This window comes from Morone saxatilis, unplaced genomic scaffold (assembly GCF_004916995.1).
Source record: "Morone saxatilis isolate NCDOM2014 unplaced genomic scaffold, NCSU_SB_2.0 Contig15, whole genome shotgun sequence".
NCBI lineage: Eukaryota > Metazoa > Chordata > Actinopteri > Moronidae > Morone > Morone saxatilis.
Window position 1 is genome coordinate 5,324,371 of NW_023339707.1, and position 24,698 is coordinate 5,349,068.

General features: G+C 40.3%; 2 protein-coding genes across 2 annotated transcripts in view; both read right to left on the reverse strand.

The window, feature by feature from the left end:
* Nucleotides 1–12,967, reverse strand: part of LOC118324987 (potassium voltage-gated channel subfamily KQT member 2-like) — a 31,317-nt gene extending 18,350 nt beyond the window's left edge. Inside the window, exons 1-4 of the mRNA XM_035657514.1 lie at nucleotides 12,669–12,967; nucleotides 1,260–1,350; nucleotides 1,051–1,177; nucleotides 453–628 (exon numbers count right to left, since the gene is read on the reverse strand). Of these exons, the coding sequence (XP_035513407.1) occupies nucleotides 453–628; nucleotides 1,051–1,177; nucleotides 1,260–1,350; nucleotides 12,669–12,967 (693 nt within the window). The remainder of the gene's footprint in view (nucleotides 1–452; nucleotides 629–1,050; nucleotides 1,178–1,259; nucleotides 1,351–12,668) is intronic.
* A 1,099-nt stretch (nucleotides 12,968–14,066) lies between these two features.
* prex1 (phosphatidylinositol-3,4,5-trisphosphate-dependent Rac exchange factor 1) overlaps nucleotides 14,067–24,698 on the reverse strand; it is a 77,009-nt gene continuing 66,377 nt past the window's right edge. Inside the window, exons 29-40 of the mRNA XM_035656448.1 lie at nucleotides 24,254–24,344; nucleotides 23,986–24,114; nucleotides 23,852–23,893; nucleotides 22,786–23,003; nucleotides 22,438–22,540; nucleotides 20,140–20,283; nucleotides 19,016–19,130; nucleotides 18,229–18,295; nucleotides 17,205–17,380; nucleotides 16,853–16,955; nucleotides 16,360–16,427; nucleotides 14,067–16,251 (exon numbers count right to left, since the gene is read on the reverse strand). Of these exons, the coding sequence (XP_035512341.1) occupies nucleotides 16,209–16,251; nucleotides 16,360–16,427; nucleotides 16,853–16,955; nucleotides 17,205–17,380; nucleotides 18,229–18,295; nucleotides 19,016–19,130; nucleotides 20,140–20,283; nucleotides 22,438–22,540; nucleotides 22,786–23,003; nucleotides 23,852–23,893; nucleotides 23,986–24,114; nucleotides 24,254–24,344 (1,299 nt within the window). The 3' untranslated portion in view covers nucleotides 14,067–16,208. The remainder of the gene's footprint in view (nucleotides 16,252–16,359; nucleotides 16,428–16,852; nucleotides 16,956–17,204; nucleotides 17,381–18,228; nucleotides 18,296–19,015; nucleotides 19,131–20,139; nucleotides 20,284–22,437; nucleotides 22,541–22,785; nucleotides 23,004–23,851; nucleotides 23,894–23,985; nucleotides 24,115–24,253; nucleotides 24,345–24,698) is intronic.

Consider the following 24,698-nt stretch of genomic DNA (forward strand, 5'->3'; position numbering starts at 1 on the left):
TCCTACGGGCACTGCACTAGTATTTATAAAGAAGGTTTGGCATAAAATAACTTATTATACAAATGAATGTCTTAACAATGAAGATTCTAAAACAAATTTGTGGTAGGGCTCCACACAAAGATAAAATTTCTACTGGATGCCCCCCTTTTCCCCCACTTAAAAATCTTGGCCCTGGATTTTGCCTCTTGGGCAACGTACAGGCGTACCTAGTTTATTTATGGAGGTTATTGAGGCTGTATGCAATTTGAAAGGAAGATTACAGACATTACTCAGGGCTGAAAAAATGAATTAATTAATGAATTATAATAATAAATGTGAATTTATGTAAAATTTCAAATGTTTATTTTTCAAATAAATCTAAATGAATGTGTTAAATTTTACACCATTTTGACACCAAACTGGGGTGGCAGCTCCCCTAGTCCTAGTGAACCGCTGGTGAACAAAGTGATTACCTTGCTGTGGGCGTAAACTACAGATCCAAGCAGCTTCCAGGTGCCTCCGCGGCGGTCCATACGCAGCATGCGCAGGATCTGCAGGAATCTCAAACTCCTGATGGCCGAGGTGGCAAAAACATTGCCCTGAGATCCAGCTGCCAGTACAGATACTGAGGCAATCAGCACCATGATGTCTGGAGAGAGAGAGCGAAACACAATCATAGAATTCTACATTCGCTGGAGCCAAGAGATAGTATCTCCTTGATCAAATCCGACTGTATTAACAACACTTTAGTGTGTACTGTGAGCATCATGTTTCTTGCAACTGAACAGTTGAAATAATTACTTGGGGATAACTAGTATTTGAATTGTCATTGAGGCTTCTATGGTTACAAATCTAGTTTCACCTTGTTTTTAGCATAACCTCAAGGCAAAGAATATGCTGAAAATCACATGAAAGCATAACAAAGATAGTGACAATATCCTCGCTAAAATCCTCCAGCACTTGAAAATATAAGGAATGGAAAAACACAGTAATGTGTCTGCGCTGTGTTCTGGTGAGGCAAGGTGAGAAAAATGACAGCCAGCAAAACACAAACCGACCCTGTTTTCTCACCTATGACACAGAAAGGCTTTCTGGCAAATTTTAGCCTCCCTCTCCATCCTCTGTATCGACAGCAGCAGCCAGCAGCCCATATCCTTACAATGTACTCCACTCCAAACACCACGATGGTCACAATTTCCTGTGGAAGAAACCAAAACAGTGAAAATCAACCATGTCACATGGATGTATAAGGAGTATACAGAAGATATAAGGATACCTACCAGGATGTACAAGGCACTCTCTGAGCTATTTTTGAACTCTTTGATGGTGGCAAAGACTGAAAGTATGAGACAGGAGAAGACCAAGAGGAAGCTAGAAGAGATAGGGAAAAAGTACAAAAACAGTTAAGGCTAAAGTATGTCACTGTTAATCAAATCCTGTAAGTAGGTAGGTAAATGTAGGTAAATATATTCAGTGGAACAGCTGGCTTGATTCATAACCTAAACTGTAGAATTACATATGGATTTAGCCTCTGTGGTGTCAGTGAAAGGCTTCTGGGGGGTTTGGTTTACTGCTCACTGCCATGCTTGTCAGTTAAGCCAAAAAATCCTAATTTTGTGTGTTCAGTTTGTCAAGCAGATGGCAACCACCATGTGCCAAGACATCTGTCAGTCCAGCAGACACAACCCATGAAGTCCTAATGTCTTAATATTCCACAATTACTTCAAAATCAAGACACATTAGTAAAATGAATGATTGGAACTGTAATACAAGAAAAGGTTCTGATTTTAACTGTATCTTTAAGGGTCACATATTTCTAACTTACTCCTAGTAGCTAGTATCTATATATGCTAGATTCACCTCTAAAACTTCGTCTGTCACTGCAGTACAATGGCAGACATATGGACAATTTTATTCTTGCTTGTCAAAGCACTGAACAATCTGAAAAAATGTCAATAGCAATCTCCAGTTCATCTGGATAAACCACAGACCACTGTCAACAGTTATCACTCGGACTACTAAAATAAAAGCATTACTATCTGTGTGACTAAATACCATTATGGGCGTACCAAAACTTTGAGGTATTTCCACATTGGATTTAATGTTCAGCTGGTGTGATGGCTGGGATAGCATAATATACCATCTGCTAATCAATTTCTAAAGCTTAAGTGGGTACAGTTGGGGACTGAATGAATAATTAGAGCTGCAGATCCTGGGTGGTGCCTTCATTAGTGGAAACAAGCCAAACTGCATTAAGAGCAGCAGCTCACTTAGGATGACCAAATATGTGAACTGGTGAGTAAATAACAAAGAAAGCGTACTACAAGGGGTTTTTAACAGTTTGAAACAGTCTCAGTTTGATACTGATGCATCTATATGACTAATATGACAAAGACCATCAGCAAGAAGGCTATTTCTATGTAGGTATTCTTAATGCCTGTCACTGGGTTGGATTCCTCCTTAAATCAGATGAATAGGCCGTGGAAACACTACTGCTTTTGTCCACAAGGGCCCCCAGGACCAACACAAAGTGAAAATTCCTGGTTGCAACTTTAAATAGAAAAACTGGAAACAGGCGAGCAGATTAAGTTAGGTGAGTTGAATGCTCATTTCAATACAGAATTTTTACTGAATGAATTAGATTCATTCAGTCATATTAAGGTTTTGCATAGGAAACCTCAAGTGACCCTATGTGTACACGTTTGCACACAAGTGTAGCACAGATCCAAAAACCTGTGAGTGAGTGTAGAACATCTGCTGAAATTGTCGCCAGCCTGCTTCAGGGTGCCTCAATGGACAGAGTGAGTATATCAGGCTGTGAGTCAGTAGTTCTTCACTGGAAAGACAAAAAATGATCAATCTTTAGTCATTAATGTTGTTTATCATATTAAGTTTTTTCAATATAGGATGAGAGTTAATGTGGGGTTAATGGGGTGATTTAATTAGTCTTTGTTAAGACCGGGACAACACCTTGAACCAAATGACCAAAAAACAGGTACAAATCTGTTCAAAGATCAATAAAAACCAATGCTTCTTTTAGATAAAATAGTAAAGAGATGGCAAAGGGTTTTAAGTAGAGTGATGTGATTCTGAGACATTAAAGAGGTTTGGAAGAAAATCAATTCTGCAGCCACACCTCCAGAACACTGGCTGAGACCATCAACGCTTTATTGGATGGAAGATAACGTGTGATTTCAAAGGAAGAGGCACAGCCGGGCCGACCTCAGGGACTTTCTTCAGAAAAGATCTTCTGGAAGGAATCCAAAGCAGAGCTAATGGAGAGTGCTTGGTGAAACCCAATACTAGGACAATGCAGGATTTTCAAAGACGCAGGGGCAACCGACATTAATCATAGTAGAGATACTGTGGAATGACAGAGTATCTCTTGAGCACAGGATCAGGTGTTACACTACACTAAAGGGATGCAGTTTACCAACATACAGTATGAGATAATGATCATTTTGCTATGAAACAAGTTTATACGTATGTAGAGACCAACTGTCAAGTTCAGTTAAGGGAAATGAGATACATGCATACAGCATGTTTATTATTTCATCACATCAGTCAAAAAATGCATAAATGATGGGGTGGTTGTTATGATTAATGTTAATAATACCTATTTACACATCCAGCAGACACAGAGCAACTTTAGAATGTATCGTCGTGTCCTCCGTAGAGCTGTGGGTTCATCACTATTGTGACACCTTTGCCATACAAAAAGTCCTATAATACATTATTAATGTAGGCTCCATTTACCAATGGCAAGTTTGTTTTTATTGTTAGATAACTTGTTAGAGTGGGAATATATTTCAGTGTAATGTTGGAGAATATTGTTATTTGTGTGACTTCATTCCTGTATATTTTGAGGAGATCCTTTCCAATGAGCCAACATAACATAATAGCAGCACCCTGACTCTGTTTGACCTGAATGGAACCTTAATTAGTATTATTGGTAACACCTGTCTATATAGTATTGTATGACAAAATGGCTGCTGTCAAAACGGTCTATTAATATAAAAATATTGAAGGGGGCTTTCATGGTAAAATTTCACCTAGGGTCTGGAAAAAGGTAACACCAGTCATGAAACTGAGACTGGAAAACCTGAATTTCTACAGTCCCAGAACAATCATTCTCTGCAACACCATTCAACACTGATCTAGCCAGGACTGAATCTTGAACCCTAACCCTAAGGATTAAATTTCTCATCAAATCATTCCAAAAGACTTAGAAGTTGAATTGTGATTTAGTAACAGCTTAAATTAATTAGACTTGATATGGTCAGCAGAATTTGTTCTCTCAGACAATGATCTTTTCAGCAATCCAGAAGCCAGAAGAAAACGCTTCACTGTGAAAATACAAATGCAACAAGATAAATGTCTTATCTGTCTTAATCCTGATATAGTTTACTGGTAGTCTAAGTCATTATCCGCCTCTGAACCTTTTCTTCGAGGAAGCTTTTACCACAAATTCCTCTCAATTCAGAGTGAATCTGGCTAAACATCAACAGCATCTGCTTTTCACACACAAGGTCATCTAAGTTTTTACTCTCTGTTATGCTTCATCAAGCCCTCATCAATCCTCCCTGGATTCCCTATCTGGTTTGTGCTAGAATTTATTTGACCTCTCAACTGCGGCTCACCAGATTTCCAATTTTTTGCTGCGTCAGTTTCTGTTTGGTCATATCAGAGTCTTGGCAGCGGCCGCTGGCTGACAGCCAATTAAAATGAAATGACAGTGATCAATGTTATGTAGCAACGGTAGAAGTCCATACAGTAAGCTGCATCTTTGTCATATTCTTTATAATTCTTCATCAGAGGCATAAAGACACACCAACAAATGGCAAACATTAGCTCTTAGCACATTCAGCTGTAGTTGCACCAGTGCTGTGTTAGTTTGCCAGTGTTTTACCTCGTTAGGTTGAGGTCATTCTTTCTTACATCTACAGTTTACGTGTGTTTTTGGCATCTCATACATCATTGATGGCTACAGCATTTAAGGCTTGCTTGGGAAAGGTGAGCTCTTCATGCATAGTGAAAGCTTTTATTACATCCTGTCTTAAATCTGCAGTTTGTCAGTATATTTTGGATTATTTTACCTAAATATTAATTGTAAGCTGTTGAAAGTTGTCTGTGGTATACTGGAATAACAGTCAGTATAGATGTTCTCAGTTTAAATCAACAACCCTGTGTTAGATTTAGTTTTACTTCTATTCGAGTTCACTCGATTTTAATTTTTTTTGACAGGTTGCTATTGTGCCAGTGGTTGACATACCTCAGCTATATGCCAGAAATGGCAAAAGAAACATAATTTCTTCCTCTTTTTAGCACCCATGTGATGCCCAAATGATCACGTCCATCGCCTTCTCCTGCAACAGTGAAGGTGCAAATGACATGTGCACACTTTGTCACTGTGTTAAATTTATTTTATGTATTCACTGAAATAAAGCTTTGAACTGTTTTTGAGCTCTAATCACATGCTTTCCATTGAGTCACCTGCTTTCTAGAAAAACATTGTGTTGTGACCCCCTGAGAAGCCTGGTTTTTTCAACTGTAGCCATGAGGCATATTAAGGGCCGTTAGTCAGACGCTTCACATCTTGCCATTTATAGCACTTTGAGTTGTCACATTGATTATCATTTCGCCATCTGAAGACCAAAATTTTTTTATGTATACTGGAAACACTTACATAAATAGGTCTACATTGATCATGCTGATACCTTAACAAGGTGATTGATATCACTTGTTTGCTTTAGCTTGCAAGAGCAAATGCGCTATGAGATTGCACGGAAAAAAAAATGTCCTCCAGTAATTAATTCCATGTAGTACCAAAAGAACTTAAGGCTCCTCTTTGTTCTTAAATTACCATAATATAACTATAACTATAATTTTATTCTTTAATGTCTGACCACTGATATAAAATGCTTTGGGCAAAGAAGCTGGCTGGCTGCGAGTCTAACTGGACATCAGTATATGCAACTTTCCTATCTTGACCTTGCCAAGCTCATCAGTACCTACTAATGAAGAGACTTGCTGATAAAGGAGAGGGACAGAACCTGCCTCCTGAAGCAGTCAGACAATTAGCTTCCACAGCTACTCGCCTATCCTTCCCATTAGCATCAGCAGGGTGAAGTCTCTAAAGGTTCATTTATACCTCTCCCTCATGCTGTCCGGATATACATAGACCCTGATGAGAAAGTCTTGCTGGGAGACATAGTCAAATATACATAAGGTATTGAAAGGACAGTACAAAGAGGGTAACACAGGTCTGACTACAAGGTATGTGAATACATAATGTATTATACAATACAATACAATAATACAAACTGTGCTAAGGCAGCAATTCTCTGTTAAAGATATAACCTTAGGAAATACACTGGTTAGATGAGAAGACTGCTATCACTCTCATTAGAATCAGGGCCTTTAAGCCTTTATTGTCACATTCTCTGTCATTTTTTACATACACTGAATTAAAATTTGTCCTCTGCCTTTGATCCATCATATACACAGTGTTTTTCAAACTTTTTACACTGCATACCACCTCAGAAAATACTTTTCAAGTATCACTATGATGGCCAATGGTAAAATACAGTAGCCTATTCCAACCCTTTTTAGCTACGGACAGTTCACGCAGGAGGCAGGTTTATTCCTAATAAGAAGATTATTTGACTAGCCTGGCTCACAGTGAAATAGTCCCGCAAATAACCCCTAATAAATCCATAACTTGGTGTTTTTACACTTTGTTTTTGTTGTTTTGGTATGGATTAAACAAACAATATATAATGTGTTCACTGAGGTGTTGGTAGTTGGGTTTTCTACTTTTGAACAGAGCCATGCTAGCTGTTTCCCTCTGTTTCCAGCATCAATGCTAATAGGCTGACCATCTCCTGGCTGTAGCTTTATATTTAGCGAACAGATATAAGAGTGCTATCAATCTTCTCACCTAACTCTCTGCAAGAAACATAAGGGTTTTCATTTCAATTAATATCAAAAATGTCCAGTAGGATGCAGATTTATTATTACATTACACTTAATTGTTTTCATTCCATTGGCCCAATAATAAAAGGATCAATTGTTTCTGATTCTATATCTATATCAACATCTGTTTCAACTACCGATAAAGTAACATTCTGATACCACCTTCACCACCAAAACAGTTCTCTACAGTCACAAACACACACGACAGGGTTCTATTTATATGCCATCTCATCTGCCACCTCTGTCCCCAATAAAAATCACTTAGAGTAAAAATCACATTCACTCTTGCAGTCCACAAACAGCCACAGGCAGCAACAAGCACACCTCCTCTCTTGTTGCCAGCAAGGCCCAGACAACATCAGTAGGAACGTGATTATTGATCAATCAAGCTGAGGGGGCTGTTGTTGGAAGCAGAAAAGCCTGCATTTCCTCTTGAGCTGCAGATAAAGAAACATTGATTTGCCCCGCTCAGCACAACATTGCCTACCCAGACATACTCATCACGCTAAATTTAGACTGCGACGAACTCAAGGAGAGCAAATAAGGAAGAAGGGGATTTTTCACTAAGCAAATAGTGCCGGTGAAGACCATGTGCCGGCACTGCGGGGTCCACTCTGTGGCCTCCTAAAGGGGGATGTTTGAGGGTGATAATGACTTTCTGGGGCACTCATCTTGTGTAAATAAATACTCGAGTGGCCCTGCTAGTGTAGCTACCTGCTGTCACTTTCTGCTTTAGGAAAAGTCTTCACTTCTTGTATATGTCATGTGCAAAATAAAAAGTATTCTGCAAATGAATGAATGAACCAAGAAAGAGAACAATAATACCCACTAAGCCTGCACTCTGAACTAATGTTCCTTGGCTTTAGAGCAGTCTACTAAGTGAAAACTACTGTACATCAGCAAATGCTATATTACACAATGCAATTGAAGGCAGTTAAAGCCTGTTCCATTAAAAAGAGAGTCAAGTGAGTTTGCATTTTTTTATGTGGATAAGATGTCAAAAAGAGACAAAAACAGGAAGCTGGGAGGAGCAGGGCAGCAGATCCTTTATTAAATTAATAGTTTGCTATCTATCTGCAAAATCATGGATTACATTTTTATTTGGTGTGGGATTGACACCCCAAACTATGATAATCATGTGAAGTCAATTTAAATAAAAGGAAAGGAAGGATGGGGAAAAAAAGAAAGAAAGCAGAGGAGGGATCCCTCATCCAGGACAGATATCAATAATAGATGTAGAATATACAGGGTAGACAGAGACTGGCCAAACTGCTACATACTAAGCAACACTACAATTGAGATGTAAAATGAGATCATTGATCATTCATGTTTTTTTATATTTTTTAAACTTGCAATAACCGGGACCACTTGGAGCATCAGAAACATGTTGTAAATACAACACATATGAAATATTATCACCTTTTATGGGCAAACTTGTACAGTGGCCCATTTACACATCCGGCAGAAATGGAGCAACATTAACAGTCCATCTGATGAATGTAGGTCCAAGTCATAGTCCTTTTAGCTCTGTTATTGTTCAGAGGGAAATGTCTGGCTCTTTAGCTTTAAAATTTTTTACTATGTTCATCAATTAGTCCCTAACTTTGTCCGTTCGCGGTGGGCAGGTTGTGTACAGCAGGTTTATCAGAGACTTTCTGTTGAAAAAAAAGCTGCCTGCTGCATCCAAAAATCACACCATAAAACCAGTGAGACTGAACCAAAACAGTAAAGTAGATTATGCACATTAATAAGCATTGTTCCCACTTTAGATCCGATACCCCCAAAAAGCACGATGAACTGTTAATAAATGCATAGTTAACTGCAAATATAAGGAATAATGAAGTTTAGAAATCTTAGGAAAGCAACAACAAAAGCTTAGTAAATAGTTAACAATGACACGATATTGATATGTAAGTAAGTTGAACTCAATAAATGTGTTTGTGATCATATAAACAATTATAACAAATAATTATTAACTTTTTTAAGCCGTCTATAAACTGTCTAACAGTACATGTGTTTCACATTAACACTTATATAGTCTTATTAACATATTTTAATGTCAAAAGCACCTTTTAAGGCCCTCCTTATCTATTAATTAATGCTTTATTACAAGTACCTTAACAAGTGGTACCACACTTGCTGTCACATCATCAATGAATTCACAACACCAAACTAATTTTAAGTTAGCCTCTGTAACTCTTGCTGAACAGCAGCCACTGTGGCCAAAAAGATGATGATAAATGCTAAAACATAGTGTGCAACAGTAGCACAAGTAAAGAAGAGTCAGCCAAATGACTCTGGGATGTCAGCTTCACAGCAATATTTATCTAAGGTTTCCTTATGTTTGCTAACATTAGCCCCCATAAGCTGGCATAAGTCAGGCAGACCAGGTAAGGCTGCAGCAGCAAAACATAATTAATATGGAGTGTGGACTTTGGTACTGGAGAGTGGCCGTTCACCTCCCTGTGCAACTGCGGAGGGTGCCCTGAGCAAGCGAACCCTACACCCTGAACCTGCTGCCGTGAGGCGCTGGTAACCGCGGCAGGCCTCCCTCACGTCCACCTATCGCTCCTCCTTTGCATGGTCGACAGTTACGATGAAAGTGTGCATTTCAGCCTGTGAGTGTGTTGCTCGTAAAAAAAAAGAGTGAAAAAAAAACAATTTCCCCCTAGGGGATCAATAAAGGATATCTTCTTCTTTCTTCTTCTTCTTGTGTGCGTTAAATTGAGCAAGGGTGCATTTAATGAGAGCTCCATGTCAACATCCAAAAGGACGACATTATTAAATATTAAAACATCCTAACAGCTTTCTGGGGCTTCTCATCAAAATCACAGTGGGGCACAATCCATTCCTAGCCCATGACTACAGGACTCAGCATTCAGACCCTGCTTCTGCTAAAACAGACCACTCGATCACATCTCTGCAGCGGCTTGGCAGCCAGCATCTGTCTGCTTCTGTCCTCGCCTTATTTCTTCCCCAGTTTGTCTTCAGCCGGCCAGCTCAGCAGACTAGTGAATAACTGGACCATGTCCTCAAACTGTCTCTCTGAACCACTTTATGAGAGTTTAACAGAACATTTATTTTGTTTTTACTGATTGTTCCCTTTCTGAACTCTTTCTTTTGCCCTCCTCTCTTTGCTTTCTTTTCCACTAGCAGTCGTCTGTTCCACTTTGGTGCAGAACTGACACATGTTGTCATGTTACAGCTGCAGAGGCCTTTCACTTTTTTCACACAGCTGGTGCTTCCCGCAGTAGAGCAGACAGTAATGAGGCTCCTATTGAAGCCAAATCAGTGAAGATATCAGATGTCTGTATCAGTGCAGGAATATACCATCGCTTGGATAGATCAGTATAGGATGTAGCTGAACGATGAACCCGTCAAATTAAAAGCCTTTTTTTGCAAATTGGCACTCCTTACAGAACTGTTCTGGCGCAGGCTGCTGGAAGAAGCTTTTGCTGTAGAAGGTTTTCTTTTTCACTTATAAGAATTCAAAATGTCCAAGCTTAAGATTTAGGTCCACAGCAATATCCTTGACTGTGGATCACTGTGTCTCTCCCCTTTAACTGATGTCGAACTTGGACCAGCGACAGAACACGAGGGGAAGGGTGGCCTTGGTCTCAGACAGCTAGATAGATAGAGGGAGAAAGAAAGAGAAAGAGACGAGAGGCAGCAAGGCAGAGAGTACTCTGGCTATACGTAAGTACTCATGTTCCACATATTGATCATTCACACATGCATTACAAATGAGGCCGAGCAAGAAAACACCTATCCTATACATTTCAGCAGGATACATGTCAAAAAGAAATATCTGTGGCCTGAGCACGAGCACATTTTGCACTGCCGTCTTTGTCAGTTCAAGGTGGCGGTGTCGTTTTTTGTTTGCCCAACGCTGTCTTTTGGAGCAGAGATAAGTTAAAGAACACAGGAGGAGGGGGAAGATTTGACTGAAGTCAGCACATGATAGTTTTATAAATCAGCTGGCTGGAAAAGTTGGGAGATTAAATGAAGTGTGGTGACTATGAATAATGCACAGAACAGACAAATGGAATAGAGGCCGAGTTGTGGTTAGTCTATGCAGATGTGTTGTGTCCTTTAAGATCAGACTTATTTGTATTAGTGTAGAGTTGTGTACTAATTTACAACATGCTTTCCAGAGGATTCGGATTTTGCAGCTGACCCTGTTCTAACTAGGTTGCTTGGTGTAGTTAGGCTTCCAAATGCTGTAACATCCTACAAAAACACCACTGCTGCCTGCACTAGATTCAGTCATAAGTTTCCTAAGAGCAGCGTTGGTCAATAAAGATCTCCCAAAAACCCAAACAAATGGTGAAGATGGAGTTTTAGCCTGCTGCTATAGTATTCAGTTAATATTTCAAGAGCTCCCAGACGCTTGTATGGCAAGTGTGTCGTGTGTGTTGTTTCACATTAAAAAGCACAGGCTACTTCTGGGCATGCAGCCGTCTCTGGGGAGTCGATATGCTGTACACAGTGGATTCCTTAATGCTGTGGCCATTTCACCTCCTCACTACCAAGCATGTGTATCACTGAGTGGAAAGGATTCAGGCATGGCTGAAGGGTAAACTACCTACTGCAGTTTATCCCCTTTTTATTTGGAGAGTAGAGCTATCACACTGCAATTACTGTCTCTCACCTTAATAGGATGCACAAAACTACACTAAGTTACGTAAAAGGAAACTCCACTGATTTTACACACAAAGGTCAGTTTTGTGTTGATTTGGGGAACCACTCAGCTTGTGCAAACAGTTGAATAATGTCTCCTGCAGCTCTGGAGGAGCTTTATCAACTCAGAGAAAATATTGATAATGGATGACAGAATTATTTAAACAGATGCTGCTGCTTTTCAGACATGGAGTTTGAGTGATGTGGGCGGTTTATGAGGCAGGGAGGCTCTACCTAAAACATGCTATTGGTTGCATTATGGGAAATGCAGGATCTAAATCTGTATCCACAGATTCTAACCATTCTTTTTGTTCGTCTCCCAACTTCACGATACTGTCACTGTCTGCAGTGGCGCTTTAAAGTGAGGATTAAGGGTGGTTTTTTTTCTCTAAAAGGATTGCCATTATTGGGGGTTGCGTGCCTCATTGGTCACTGATCTCCAAACTATCTTATTTATGATGGCCTCACTGGAGTCAAAATGTTGTATTCAACCAAGACCACACACACACACACAGTAAACCAGTCAGAGCATCATGTTCTAGCTACAAGAAGCTCACAGACTGCCTGGTTACTAACTGTGGTATCCAGAACACTCCCTTTGCCTGCACAGTGTATGTAGAGTCCACATGACAGTGCAGAGCTGGACTGCGACGTTAATTAGTGAGAGTACTGACGCTGCACGGAGCTGTTCACAGACAGCGGTGCTGAAATGCTGCCGCAACACATGGAAACTCTAAGCAGTGTAAAATGTGGCCACATGTCAAACACAGACTGCAGACATGTCAGTATGACATAAGCGTGATATGCTGCGATATGAAGAGTTCGAGCAGGAGTTATGCAGGTGAAGTGACACCCCTCCTGTAAGCAGGCTACAGCAGCCTGGCAGCATGACAACGCTTAACACTTAAATGCGCCATCTGATCAAACGTAGGAGATGGAAAACCCGCAAAACTCCATAACAGCTCCCCAAAATCCCGACACAGTAACGGCGCCCCAAAGTAAAAGGCCACGATGACAGACTCAACATCACTTACACATAAGCGTGGTAGATGAACGCCCATCCCCGCGGTCTCTCCAGCGCATTGTAGAGGAAATTCTGTAGTTTCCGATAGCTGGCATTTTTCTTCGACGGTCTGGGTCTCCCGGCGGAGATGCTGGACCTGGGTCTGCAGAGGATGCTGCTCCGCTTGGTGCTTTCCGAGCCCGCAATGAGCAGCGCCCCGTCCCTGTTGGATTCAGGAGCACCGGGGTCCAACCCAACGAACCCGACTTTGTGCTTCTTCTCTCCGGTTTGAGTTGGGTAAACCCCGCCGTTGAGAGATTTCTGCACCATTCTAAAGTCGAGACGACTCTGACGAGGAGCTGTCCGTGTCCTTGCCGCGGGGACGCATCACCGGTGCTGAGGGGTGTGTGCTGCTGCTGCTGGTGGTGAATGCAGTCGGTTGTCGGTCTCACCCCCCCCCCCCTTCCCAAGAAAACCAATTGCAATAACCACAAGAAACTGCACAGTGTATGCTTTTACCTTAGCACCATCCGTCCATTTGACAAGCGAGGAGAGAAATGCACATGATTTTCACTCCACAGTCTAATCATTAGCCATCAGCAATCTAAAGGCTGTCTGCAATCCTTTAATAACCAGAATCCCTTTTTGTGCAATAACATCTGGGCTGTCAGTTTGGAGCTTTTCAGTCAAAACAATTACAAGTTGCTGATTAGGAGGAGAGGATCATTTTTGTGTTTTTTTGGGGGGAAATTAAGTCTTTTATTTCTATAAAATCTATCCCGAGATAACCTCCATCCGCTCCACTCAAGTCCAAGAGAGCTGCGAATAATGCTTTCATTTAATGCTGCATGGTCATGGAATATTCATATGTGCAGACTTCCTCAGTCAGGGCTAAAAACTATGTCAAGCTGTGGTTTTAAGGATTATACTCTTTGATTGAGTAATAGGACACATAGAGAACTTGCCAAAATCTTGAAGCGTCCGTCAAACATTAGCAAGACATCTCAGCCCTCACTTAAGCTGAGCACTTAAATGAATATGCTACATAAATGTATAGTAATGTATAAAAGTATGTTCTGAGTGAGTCCCATTTTCCCATGATAAGCCTCAGGTTCGGAAGAAACCAGGATCAAAGAGCGTATGTACAGTGACTTAAAGAAACATTATGGACTGAAAAATGAAAACCACTTCAGTCAGAGGTCTTATTGTTGACTTCCAGTAACACTTAGTCACAGCCTGCCGATATGGTGTGATCAGGCAAAGAGATGTAATAATCTTCTGTGAGTCATTCCTGTGAAACTGCAGTCAAACACAGCAGACGACAACAAAGGCAACATAAACATGGGTAGGACACATTGTGAAGGAGCAAAATTACAAGATTGTAGTAAAATTGTTGGATCATCACTTGCTTCACTGAAACACATATTCATACTGTGAACATTTTATTTACTATCTTGTTAAGATTGCATTTACAATGATAATTTTAGAAAGATTCAACAAAGATCCTTTGTACAGTTATTTTCAAGCAACATAAAATTGCAAATAAAGTATATACAAAAACATTAGAATAATGTAAATAAACGTGTAATCAGTGACATATTCGTTTGTCCAGCTACACCAACATGCTGCAGTCATTAGCTAATTTAAACGGGTGACACACACTTAAAACCAGATTCTGAGTTCATACAATGTACACTGCTCAGATTAAGATCTAATTTGTTGAGGGACATTATAATGAGTCTTATATGCCGAAAGAGGGGTGCAAATTTAGAGCGGCCATGCTAGTGCCGAGGGATGTGTAGATACTATTCCAACATGCTCATTTGGAACCAGACTGCTTTTAAATAAATAAAAGGGATTAAGTGATCCGCCTAATGAAAGCAGCATGTCAAGACAGATTCTTGAAATGCACGTCGAACCTTTTTAACAGTCAAAAACAAACAAACAAGTTGTAAGTGAGGTTACGCTCAGCAAAGAGAAACAGCTTCTCTTCAAACGCAGTCATGAATAGAAAATGTTTTCTATACTATATTATCTCCATAAAAATAATCCAATTTAATTTATAGCATTACTCTGCTGCTGTGAGACACATCCTATCTTTTTCTCTGACATTGTTACAGTTTGTATGTACAAGAAATTAAAATCTTCAGTAAAATAATGTTACTGGGTTTCAGTCCTGAAACGATCCCTTTGTTTACATCATCCACAAACTGCATACAGTACTTTTTGCTAACACTACAACTTGAATGGACCAATCGTTGTGCTTATTTTAATACCTACAGTAAATACAATAATCCAATGACAATGTAAAAACCAATTTAAAATCAAAAAAATGTCTTAGTTAACAGAAGGCAATCCCTCCAACTAGTACATTTGAATTAATATATTAATAATTTAACAAAGATTCCATATCCCAACCTGTTGACTTGGCTGCTTATTGTCAAGCAGCCTTATATAGTTTGCTTTAGCTTCCTTTGTCCTGATTCTGATTAGCTAGCTTCTGTTCTTCTTCCCACCCTTGCTCTCCCTGAAGATCAAAGTAACACTTTCTGACATGATAAAAGTCCATACATATAAATAAAATACACAAGCAGTTACGTCTAAAAAATGGCATGCCATTGGTCCTTTAAATACTGTTCAATACGTAGGCTGGAATGCTTTTAGATTCTTTAATACCTGATATAGTATAAGTGAGGGATAAAATGCTCCTTCCGGACACAATAAATAACTATCCTTCATATAGTGCAGTAATACAGTACTCACACTAAACCTACAGTAATTGCACAGTAACCACATGCAACGGGCTGAAGAAAGAGCAGCCCCCCCGATCATTCGTCTTTTCATCTGTCCCTCAATCCCTACTTCCACCTCTCTGTCTATCTTTAACTTTCTATCTATTCAGCCAGCCAACCGACAGGAATACCAGGGTATTCACAAGTATTCTACTTCACTTGGGGTCCAAACATTGAGCCCTGGGGAACACCGGCCCAAACAGAGAAAGAGACAGCTCTCTGGAGTTGCAGTCCAAGGCAAAATGGATAACATCTGCATTTAGGATGACAGTCAGCTACAGGTAGTTTGGTTAATCCAGTTAATAATAAGAGCTCTGTTATGAGCATAATCACTGTGGATGTCTTCTTATGAGGCCTTTAAAATGGCATCTCCCTTTCACTTATGTTGTGAATATTTTGCACCAGTTGTCAAGTCATTCATGTCAGCTTTGTGTAGACAGACAGCCAAAGCATTAATACTTCTGGGGGGCTTCCCAGCATAACAGTACATGAGTTGAGTATAGTCTTGAGTTTCAGGCTTTATCAGTCTCACCGTAGGTGCTCCCTGACATTAGTCTTTTTTAGCCTGTATGTTGCACTGAAGAAGCTAGTGGTATCCATGGTGGAATGATCCCTGTGTAACTGGGGCAGTGGGGGGCGGGGCAAGGGTCTTTCCATTGGCAGTGTGTCTTGGAAGGAAAGCAGTAAGACATGCGTTCTTTTGTCATTGTCATCTCTCATCATATCTTCCTCTTCCACATCTCCCCTTTTCTGATGAGTTCTCTGAAGTGACTGTTTTCTTAGAGTTCTCCATCTGAAGGTGGCAAACACAGCTTGAAGAGCCTGTTGAAAAAGAAAAACCTCAAATGAGGGGAATCTGCCTTGTATAAGACCATGAATGGTATAATCTACTGATGTCGAGGTAAGAGAAGCCTGGCAGTTATACCGTACCTTGGGAATGATGGAGGCATCTGGTCCATTACCTTGAGATTTTTAGCAGAGAGCTCAACTCTTGCTCCCTGGTAGAAGAGAAAACATATGCTATAAGATGAATGACAAACTTATTATTATTTTTTGACTTTCAGTAAAATTGTACCATGGCATACTTTGGTATGACTATCATTTACCAAAATGAAGTTTTCCAAAAGAAATAATCCATGCTAATATTTTAATATATTATTAAGTTATTAATTGTTTATTATATTATATGGTTCAGTGCATCCAATATCAAACTGTCAAAAATGATTTCTGCATTTATTTCCAATATACACCAATATCAGAAGAATACACATACTAATATTGTGATACTGATGGTGCTTACTAAAATAATTTCTACTGCAAAAATACAATTACAACTAACAAACCACACTTTAGTGGGGGAAGTCACAAAAGACCCTGAGGGATCTCTACTGGACTTCCGAGATCAACTGCCCCTGAGGTTTACCTGTTTGCGCATTATATCCATGGTCTGCATGATGCAGCGTGGCATGAGACCGTGGTTCCTGGCCAAGATCATTGCCTGCTCCAGTGTCACATTTAAGGTACATCTGCAAAAAACAAAAAGGCAAAAAGGTCAGCGCTGTGTGGTCTAACAAACACGCTAATGTCCTATCTGTCATATTTGCACCTGCTGGACACCTCAAAGTAGGAATTAATCAAGACAATGAGGCAAAGGGTGCACTTCTGAGGTTCAGCTGTGCATGTCATCCACTCTGCACTGTGTTAATCTTTATTCCAGCTGACAGTCAAGTGGTACTACAAGCAGTATAATAATGTTGGCTTGGTGCCAGGCTGACCTCTGCATGCCTGTACCACACATGGTGATGTGGCAGGCTCCCAGGCGGTTACACAGCTCAGAGGACACACACAGTAGGCTGACACCTGACGGGTGGCCCTGGGCACTCGGGCGCACATTGACGTAAGACTGCATTAGTCGACAGAGGTCATCCAGTGTGTTGAGGGGTCGCAGCAGCTATGAGGAGGAGACAATGAAGGTTGAAGAGGGTCAGCGGTTAAATGGACTGTTGACAAGATGATATAATACAATATTATTAAAAGTGGCCATCTTACCAAGTCATTTAAACTACTATTGACTGTTCAAATCAGTTTTTTTTTTTAAACCAAGTTGAGAAAAAAAGACACTTGTTTTCTATATAATTAAAGTTATCTCAAGACATGTGACAGTATAAAAACATAAGCAGACTAGTTCAAAATAATACAGTCACATCAATTAAATTTGAGACAAATTAGATAAAAAACACACTACTTGATATATTTCTAATATTCAATACTAGACTAGTAGAGTAAGTAGAGTAACTGACTTGTTAAGATGGAGCACGAGCAGAAATCGGGGAAGACCATCAAAAATAACACAAAGAGGTTCAACTCTTTGCAGTCTTTGATAATAAAGCTCTATATATTGAAACTACTGTTTATTCTATTCAGTTTTAATCACTGGAATCTATTTCATCTACAGTCAGTTTGGGACACTAGGATTTTCAGGTTCGAATGGAAGCAGTTTATAATGTTGAAGTGTTGAGGTTAGTTGGAGTTAAAAGGGGGGTCTTGACGAGCTAGTGGGGGTTTCCAGTGGAGGGAACAGGACACCAATTCATCTTACTTTTGAAATGCTTGGTTGAAGGTCTCTAACTTCAAGGCCCAGTATCTGTGCTTGCATTTATATCCAGTCACAACATTATATAAAAAATGGACTTATGTAACAAGAACAGATAGAAGTTACGTGATAAAAGACCATATAGACTGTAATGTCCACAGCAAAAGCAGTAAATAGGAAATACATGAAAATAAGTGTATGTTTACCTGGTCTATCTTCATTGCTGTGGTGTTTGAGTCTGTAGGGAGATTGGACTTCTCCAAATAGAAAGCCCTGTTAGGACAAAAACATATCCATTTCAGTTTTTAAAACTCTCCATCTCGATTGGAAATCTACAGATTTTTTTCTCCTCTGACTCACTCTGTGTGAGAGCTGAGTCACTGAGCATCTAGAGTACCTCACTTTATAGAATATGCATCTGCTACACTACATGTTTCATCATTTATTAATGCTGCATGAGTCACTTCGTGGGAATTAGCGTGCAGATATCAGAAATCACAAGCATATTAACAGGCCATTAGAAAGACACAAATATGTTACAGGGCAAAAAAAACAATTACAACTAAAGAGGCTCTTTAAACCTTTAGACATTGTAAGGCTACATGAAAGGTTTACACTATTTATACCATGTTTGAATATATATATATGAGGCTTTATAGTAAACATTCTGTTTTCTAAAAGTATCTTCCACATATTATATTTAAAACTGTGATGAACATGTTTAATTTTCAAATTAAAATGATCAAAAATTAGCAACATTGATTGTTTTTGTCCTATTAAGCATTTTCATAGCAAAGAAAAAACTACACATGCTTAGGTCTGATAAACAGTAAATCTAAAGGAGTCATTTGACTCTAGACCTTGCAAATCGAAGCGTAGTTTCTGCTAGCTTATGCAACGCTACAGGGTGAACTCTCCCTTTAAGGTGAAATATATCCTGAGTGCTAGTGACTAAGCCGCTGGAGGGCTGCGATGCAGTGTAGCATAGTTTACCTGAGTCTGCGGTAGTAGGCCTTGACCTTCTCTAGTGAGACAGCGTTGATGCGCTGCTGGAACTCCTCCATGGCTGCGTAGTCCTGCTGGGACACTCCCTCTGGACGCTCCAGTGCTGGATCAAACAGGCAGGAGGCATTTCCATCAACACATATGGGCACACAATTATATGATTGCATATCTTCATGCCCTCCAACTCTAACCCTGACCTCTTCAAACCTCATCATTATCCCTCAAATTAACATGATTTTAATGTTAACTCTGAACACCAAATCCATCCAATTTAACCAGCCTTAAATCTAATCCTAAACTTGTCTCTAAAGTAATATTTTGAAAAAGTGAGTATTGCCTAAAATCTCATTTTTTAGGAAAAAAATAATTTTTTTAATCCACATGAGGACATATGGTGCTCACAGATATGGCCACACACTCACACAAACTTCAGCATGTGCAATATGACAAGGGGCCTCATAGTCCCTACGTCCAGCCTGCAGTTTTCCAGCAGATGGCAGTGTTCATCCACAGATCACAACTGCTGAATGGCTCTCAGGCTGTGTAGCAACACTTTGTTCTACATTGAAGTACATGAGAGCAATATGAACTGTCTCATTGGGTTAGTGTTCCAACTGGCACTTGTCTATGGAAAATTAATGGCTATTTGGCAGACCGGCTTGATGCATAGTGCTATCCATTCATACTAGGCTTGCCGAGACTGATGGAGAACTAGAAGGATCATGTCCGGAAAGGAGAATGTAAAAGCAGTTTTAAATAACCAATAAAAGGCGACAATCTAACTCAATAAAAGCACATAAAGATATCAGGACATGTGCATGTGTGAGAGGCTGAGAGGCTGCATAAAGCATAAAGTGCTTTTAAATCATATAATTCAACGTATAGTGCATATAGTGCATACAACTCTCCCTGAATTTGACTCCACTGACTCTGGTCTACTCTCTCTCAAATTCTGCATAAAACAATTGTTCTGGTACTCCGGTATTGTATTTTAAAAAGGAACAACACCCAGGCCCACTTGACCCTGTTGTGTTGTGCTGTACCTATTTATCTACACCCTGGACTTCCAGCTTTCTCTCAAGTTCGTCTGTCCCAGTCTGCCCAGTACTTACTCCTGGTGAAGAGGACAGTTTGAAGCTTGAGGCTGCCTCCATTTTGCAGCCGACTCGGCAGCTCACTGAAGTGACAGCTGTCCAGGTACAGGGTGACCCTCAGGGCCTGTCGGCTGCCCTCCACCTGGTAACACACTGGTGTGTCTGCAATACAGGCAGAGATGGGAGACATTAACAAGACTGTACTATCATACTTTTGGCTGTCTGAGCCACTCAGCAAATGAAAATGTGAGAATGGTAAGTGGCTATAAAGTTTATAGTGGGTATTGTAACCTTTAAGAGCATTCAGTGTTTTTGTTATAGACATCCACAGAGTTTGTATTTGTCACATTCAAAATACAATTCAACATTGGTAGAGTAAGTAATAGTGAATCAATAGTGAAGTTTTACAGTGAACAGAAAAAGGACACCTGTGCATTGTCCTCTGTCACTGTTAACTTCTGCACCCTCCAATATATTTGTCATAGTCAGAAGTTCCGCTGGTTGTAGTCATTAAAAACAGCACAGACATACTGCTGCATTATTGAGAATCAATCATTTCAAATCATTTGCAAGTTTCCAAAGTGCACCCTGCCAGAACTGAATGTGGAGAACTCCCTGTGTCTCCAGCATTGTCTTAGTTTTGATTCAACACTGTAATGTACAGTAATGGAAAAAAATACATCTATATATAACAGTGGTAGTTATCTGTGTGTTAGTCATAATAGAACAATCTGCAAAACACATACTGCTATTTATGTAAGCTGTTTTTAAATATCATTTTGCACCTAAAACAACTGCAGTTTTAAAATAATTTGTCATTACTGCAGCACTTGCATGCAGAGCAGGAAACTTGTCTAAATCTACAAACAATACATGACTAGTAATAATTCATAAGCCGATTTCTCCTAACATTTTCTGACAGTGGTGCATGAGCAGTTCCAAGAAAAAGGAAAGTATGACCTTTTACTGAGCGACCTCTAGGGTCAGCGCTCTTTCCTAGAGAGCCCATCAAGTCATAATCCTGTGGAATTGGCTGTGATGCTTAAGGCTGAACTCAGGGGCCTCAGGCTCTGTGCTGCTTACATCACTCTCCCCTACCTACATGCAGCTTCCAGTTTGCTGAAGATGCTATTAGCAAATCAATACTGTCCAATGGATGCTGCTGCCACAAACCATCTGCCTGCACTGCAGCAGTCTGAGCATAAAATGCAATGTCAGCAGAGCAGTATGGTTAACAATTTATTTTTTTATATTAAAGTGTAAGATACTGGGTCTGCACACTCTCTATATTCTCTACGTGCCTGTCGTACATAATGAATATGTGCAGTATGAATTACCAGGCCAATACGTGTTGCATGCATTGATTTGCATGTTGATGCACAATATATTCATGGGTGCACTAAATACTTTCTGCTGCTACGAGTGAACCTATAATAGCATATCCTTGCTTCATCCATAGCTTTGCCTCCTAAAATGGGAAGTGCATGTTGTGCTTTTCCTTTGAGCGGCAATCTCTGCTGGCCATATTGAGGCAGCTGAAAAGAGAACTGATTCAGGATGCAGTCGACCTTTTGTATGTGCTGGCTTTAAGGCTTCTGGTAGCCCGGAGCACCTTCAGTGAATACAGATACTGAGGTTATTAAAGGCACAAATATGCCCAGGTCTTAAACTTTATATACATACACTCGTGTCAAGATGCTCACAATGCCCACTATGAAAAACCTGGGTGCATTCTCTGTTCAAATAACTGCAGTACACTATTGTATTTGAATGCTTACTCTGAAATAAATGTCCCGACCTTGAGCGTTTGGCGGGACAGCAGCGACCCAAACCACAAAATAATTTTCATGCTCCAACATATGCTGAATTTATGCAAGAATTACATGTGTATGAGTATTTAAAGGCACTGTTTGTGTAAATATGTGGGTGCTTCCATAAAGTATGTGTTATATATACGGTGTCATGTATGTGCGTGTGTGTGTATTTCATGTGTCTCACAGCAGCATTAAAGTTTAAAGGAAGCCTGTCAGGAAGGGATCATCTTATCTGGAATACAAGGACAACAAGGACGAGGTTCTGCCCTTGTTTAAGATGATTTATGGAGCCGTTATGGGGTTGTTTTAGTTCCCTGTTCAGTCACTCGCCACTGAAAAGAAAATTAAATCTGCAACAGCAAAATGGCAATTTCACCCTCAATAGCTACCATACATCCACATAATGGAACTTTATTCCGAGTTGGTCAAACCATACAGCTGCTCTTTAGCAGCAGTTTGTTTTGAATGGGCCAAGTCAGTCTTTGTTGATAGAGTCTCTTACTTGCAACGAGACACTCATCCTCCAGTTGCCTGAAGAACACAGTGACTTTGTCCAAGTCCAACAGGGCTGCCTTGGTGTCTTCAAGCATGGTCCGCTCCTCTTTCTGCCGGAGAAGAGAAAGAAAGCTCAGAAGTCGTACCAGGAAGAGAGTTTTGATCGTTGGAAGAAAGCTGCATGGCTAGACAGCCATAAAGACCAACAACATATCAAAAAAAGCTGATACACAACAGAAAAGCCACTACATGTTTTCTTAAAACTGCATCAGGTAAGACTTCCGTCCTGAAGCTATGGCTACGTTAGAAAACACATCAGTTTCTGGTCAAAGAACAACAGGAAACCTGTCCTCACCAGGTGTGGTCCTAGCGTGGACTGGAAGTTCAGCAACACGCCAATGACAGATATCTGCTCCAACCACTTGCGGCTGGTCTCCTTGCCGTCTTCCTGGTACTCGCCGGCGTTGTTGAACCGAGATCGCAATGCCGCCAACAGCTGCTCCGCCAGTGTGCACAGGGCGCCCGTCGCTGCCTGGCAGAAGATCACATCCCGCCGCAGCTGCAGAGACGTGTCTGGTGTTGGAAGGTTGGAGAGGGAGAAATATTCTTGTCAGAGAGTGATGGAGGGAGTTCACGGGTACAAAGGGGGAGATCATGGGGAAGGTCCCAGTGTTATCTTCCTCATTACATGTGTCCTGGAGTTGCTCCAATACGTATACTTGATTAAATTAGCCTGGATCCCCTGAGAGGATATCTCCCATTAACTAGCACCATCTGCCACTGTGTACAGTTCAGCATAATGTGCTCTGACACCAACCCTCATTCCTGTACAAATATACAGACTTTTTTTTAACTATTCAATTATACTGGAAACTAAATCAATTCAAACATCTGCTTTATCTATTTGTAATAAAGCAGATGTGATGAAATCAAAACATACTTGGTATATTGCTATTAAATCAGGCTGTTTTTTATTAAAACGAAAGTCAACGTGCAATACTTCAAAGCTAACGTGACGAAAAAATTCAACTATAACCTAATTAGATGTTGAAAAAATTCCAAAGAAACTGTATTCATGTCATTTTAAATAAATATTTTTGTTATAATTTAATAATCTCAAAAAGATATTTTAAGGAGCTGCAGATGTCCTAATGTAGAACTGGCTGTATTTTCATATGATGGATGATCTCATTTGCAAAGAGCTCTAAACTGTTGGAATCATTTAAAATACTGCAGTCATGAGGCCTTTCCTGCTGCTTGAGACTGCTGAGCAACTTTGCTGAGTGATTGCACAGCCGGTCTTGACAACTCTTCTGGTAATTTGATGGAAAATTAGAACTGTTTTATCTAGTGTGATTACTCGCCACCACCTTTCTCTCAATATGAACTAGTTTCTGTGTAATGCTGACATGTTACTCTACCTGTGCACTTGAGCAGAGCCAGGAGAAGCTGGTTCTTTCCATCTGTAGAGGTAAAAGGAAAACAAGATGGAATGACTGATTGTATCTGTAAACGATCACATGTAGATGTGCACGTGTGTGTCTGTTCCACTAACCATCCACAAATCTCTGCAGGCTCTCCACCAGGGTTTTGATAGAGTTGGGCAGGTTCCAAGGGTCCTCCTGGATGTTCTTGTGGATAATGTAACGACAACAGACAGTCCAATCCTCTGTTTGGCGGAATTCTGTTCACATAAAACCCAGGAATGCATGAGTGTGTCTATCTGTTGTGTAACAGCTTTTTTAACAGTAGCATCAGGACACGCCCTCTTCCCTTTCAAGCAGTCAACGCGCACACACACAAACACACAAATAAATAAATACCTGGTTGGCTGTGGTCAGAGTAAAAATGCTTGGTCTCCTCACAGGCCTTGGCCATGACAGGTCCTTTGAGCAGGCTGTTGATGGAGTCGACCTGTGTGCAGAAATAAAAGGACACACACACACACACACACAGAAAGATTGTCAGGTAATAAATCATCTTTCTTCCTTTCTTCTACCAACTGCCTCCTTTCTTTCCGTGTCACACACATACTCACACAAACACACACATACGCACAACTCTGCAATAGCTTCTGGTGAGGGCCTTTCAGCACTAACAACAACAAGGGTTGGGTTTGCAGCCCCCCTGAGCTGCTGTTTACATGTGGAAATAACTATAGCAGCCAAAGCGAGAGCAAGCCCAAGAGGGAAGTCAAAGGACATCAAATTCTGGTGAGAGGACATGAAAAGATGGATGGATGTCTTTAACTGGTGTGTGTGTGTGTGT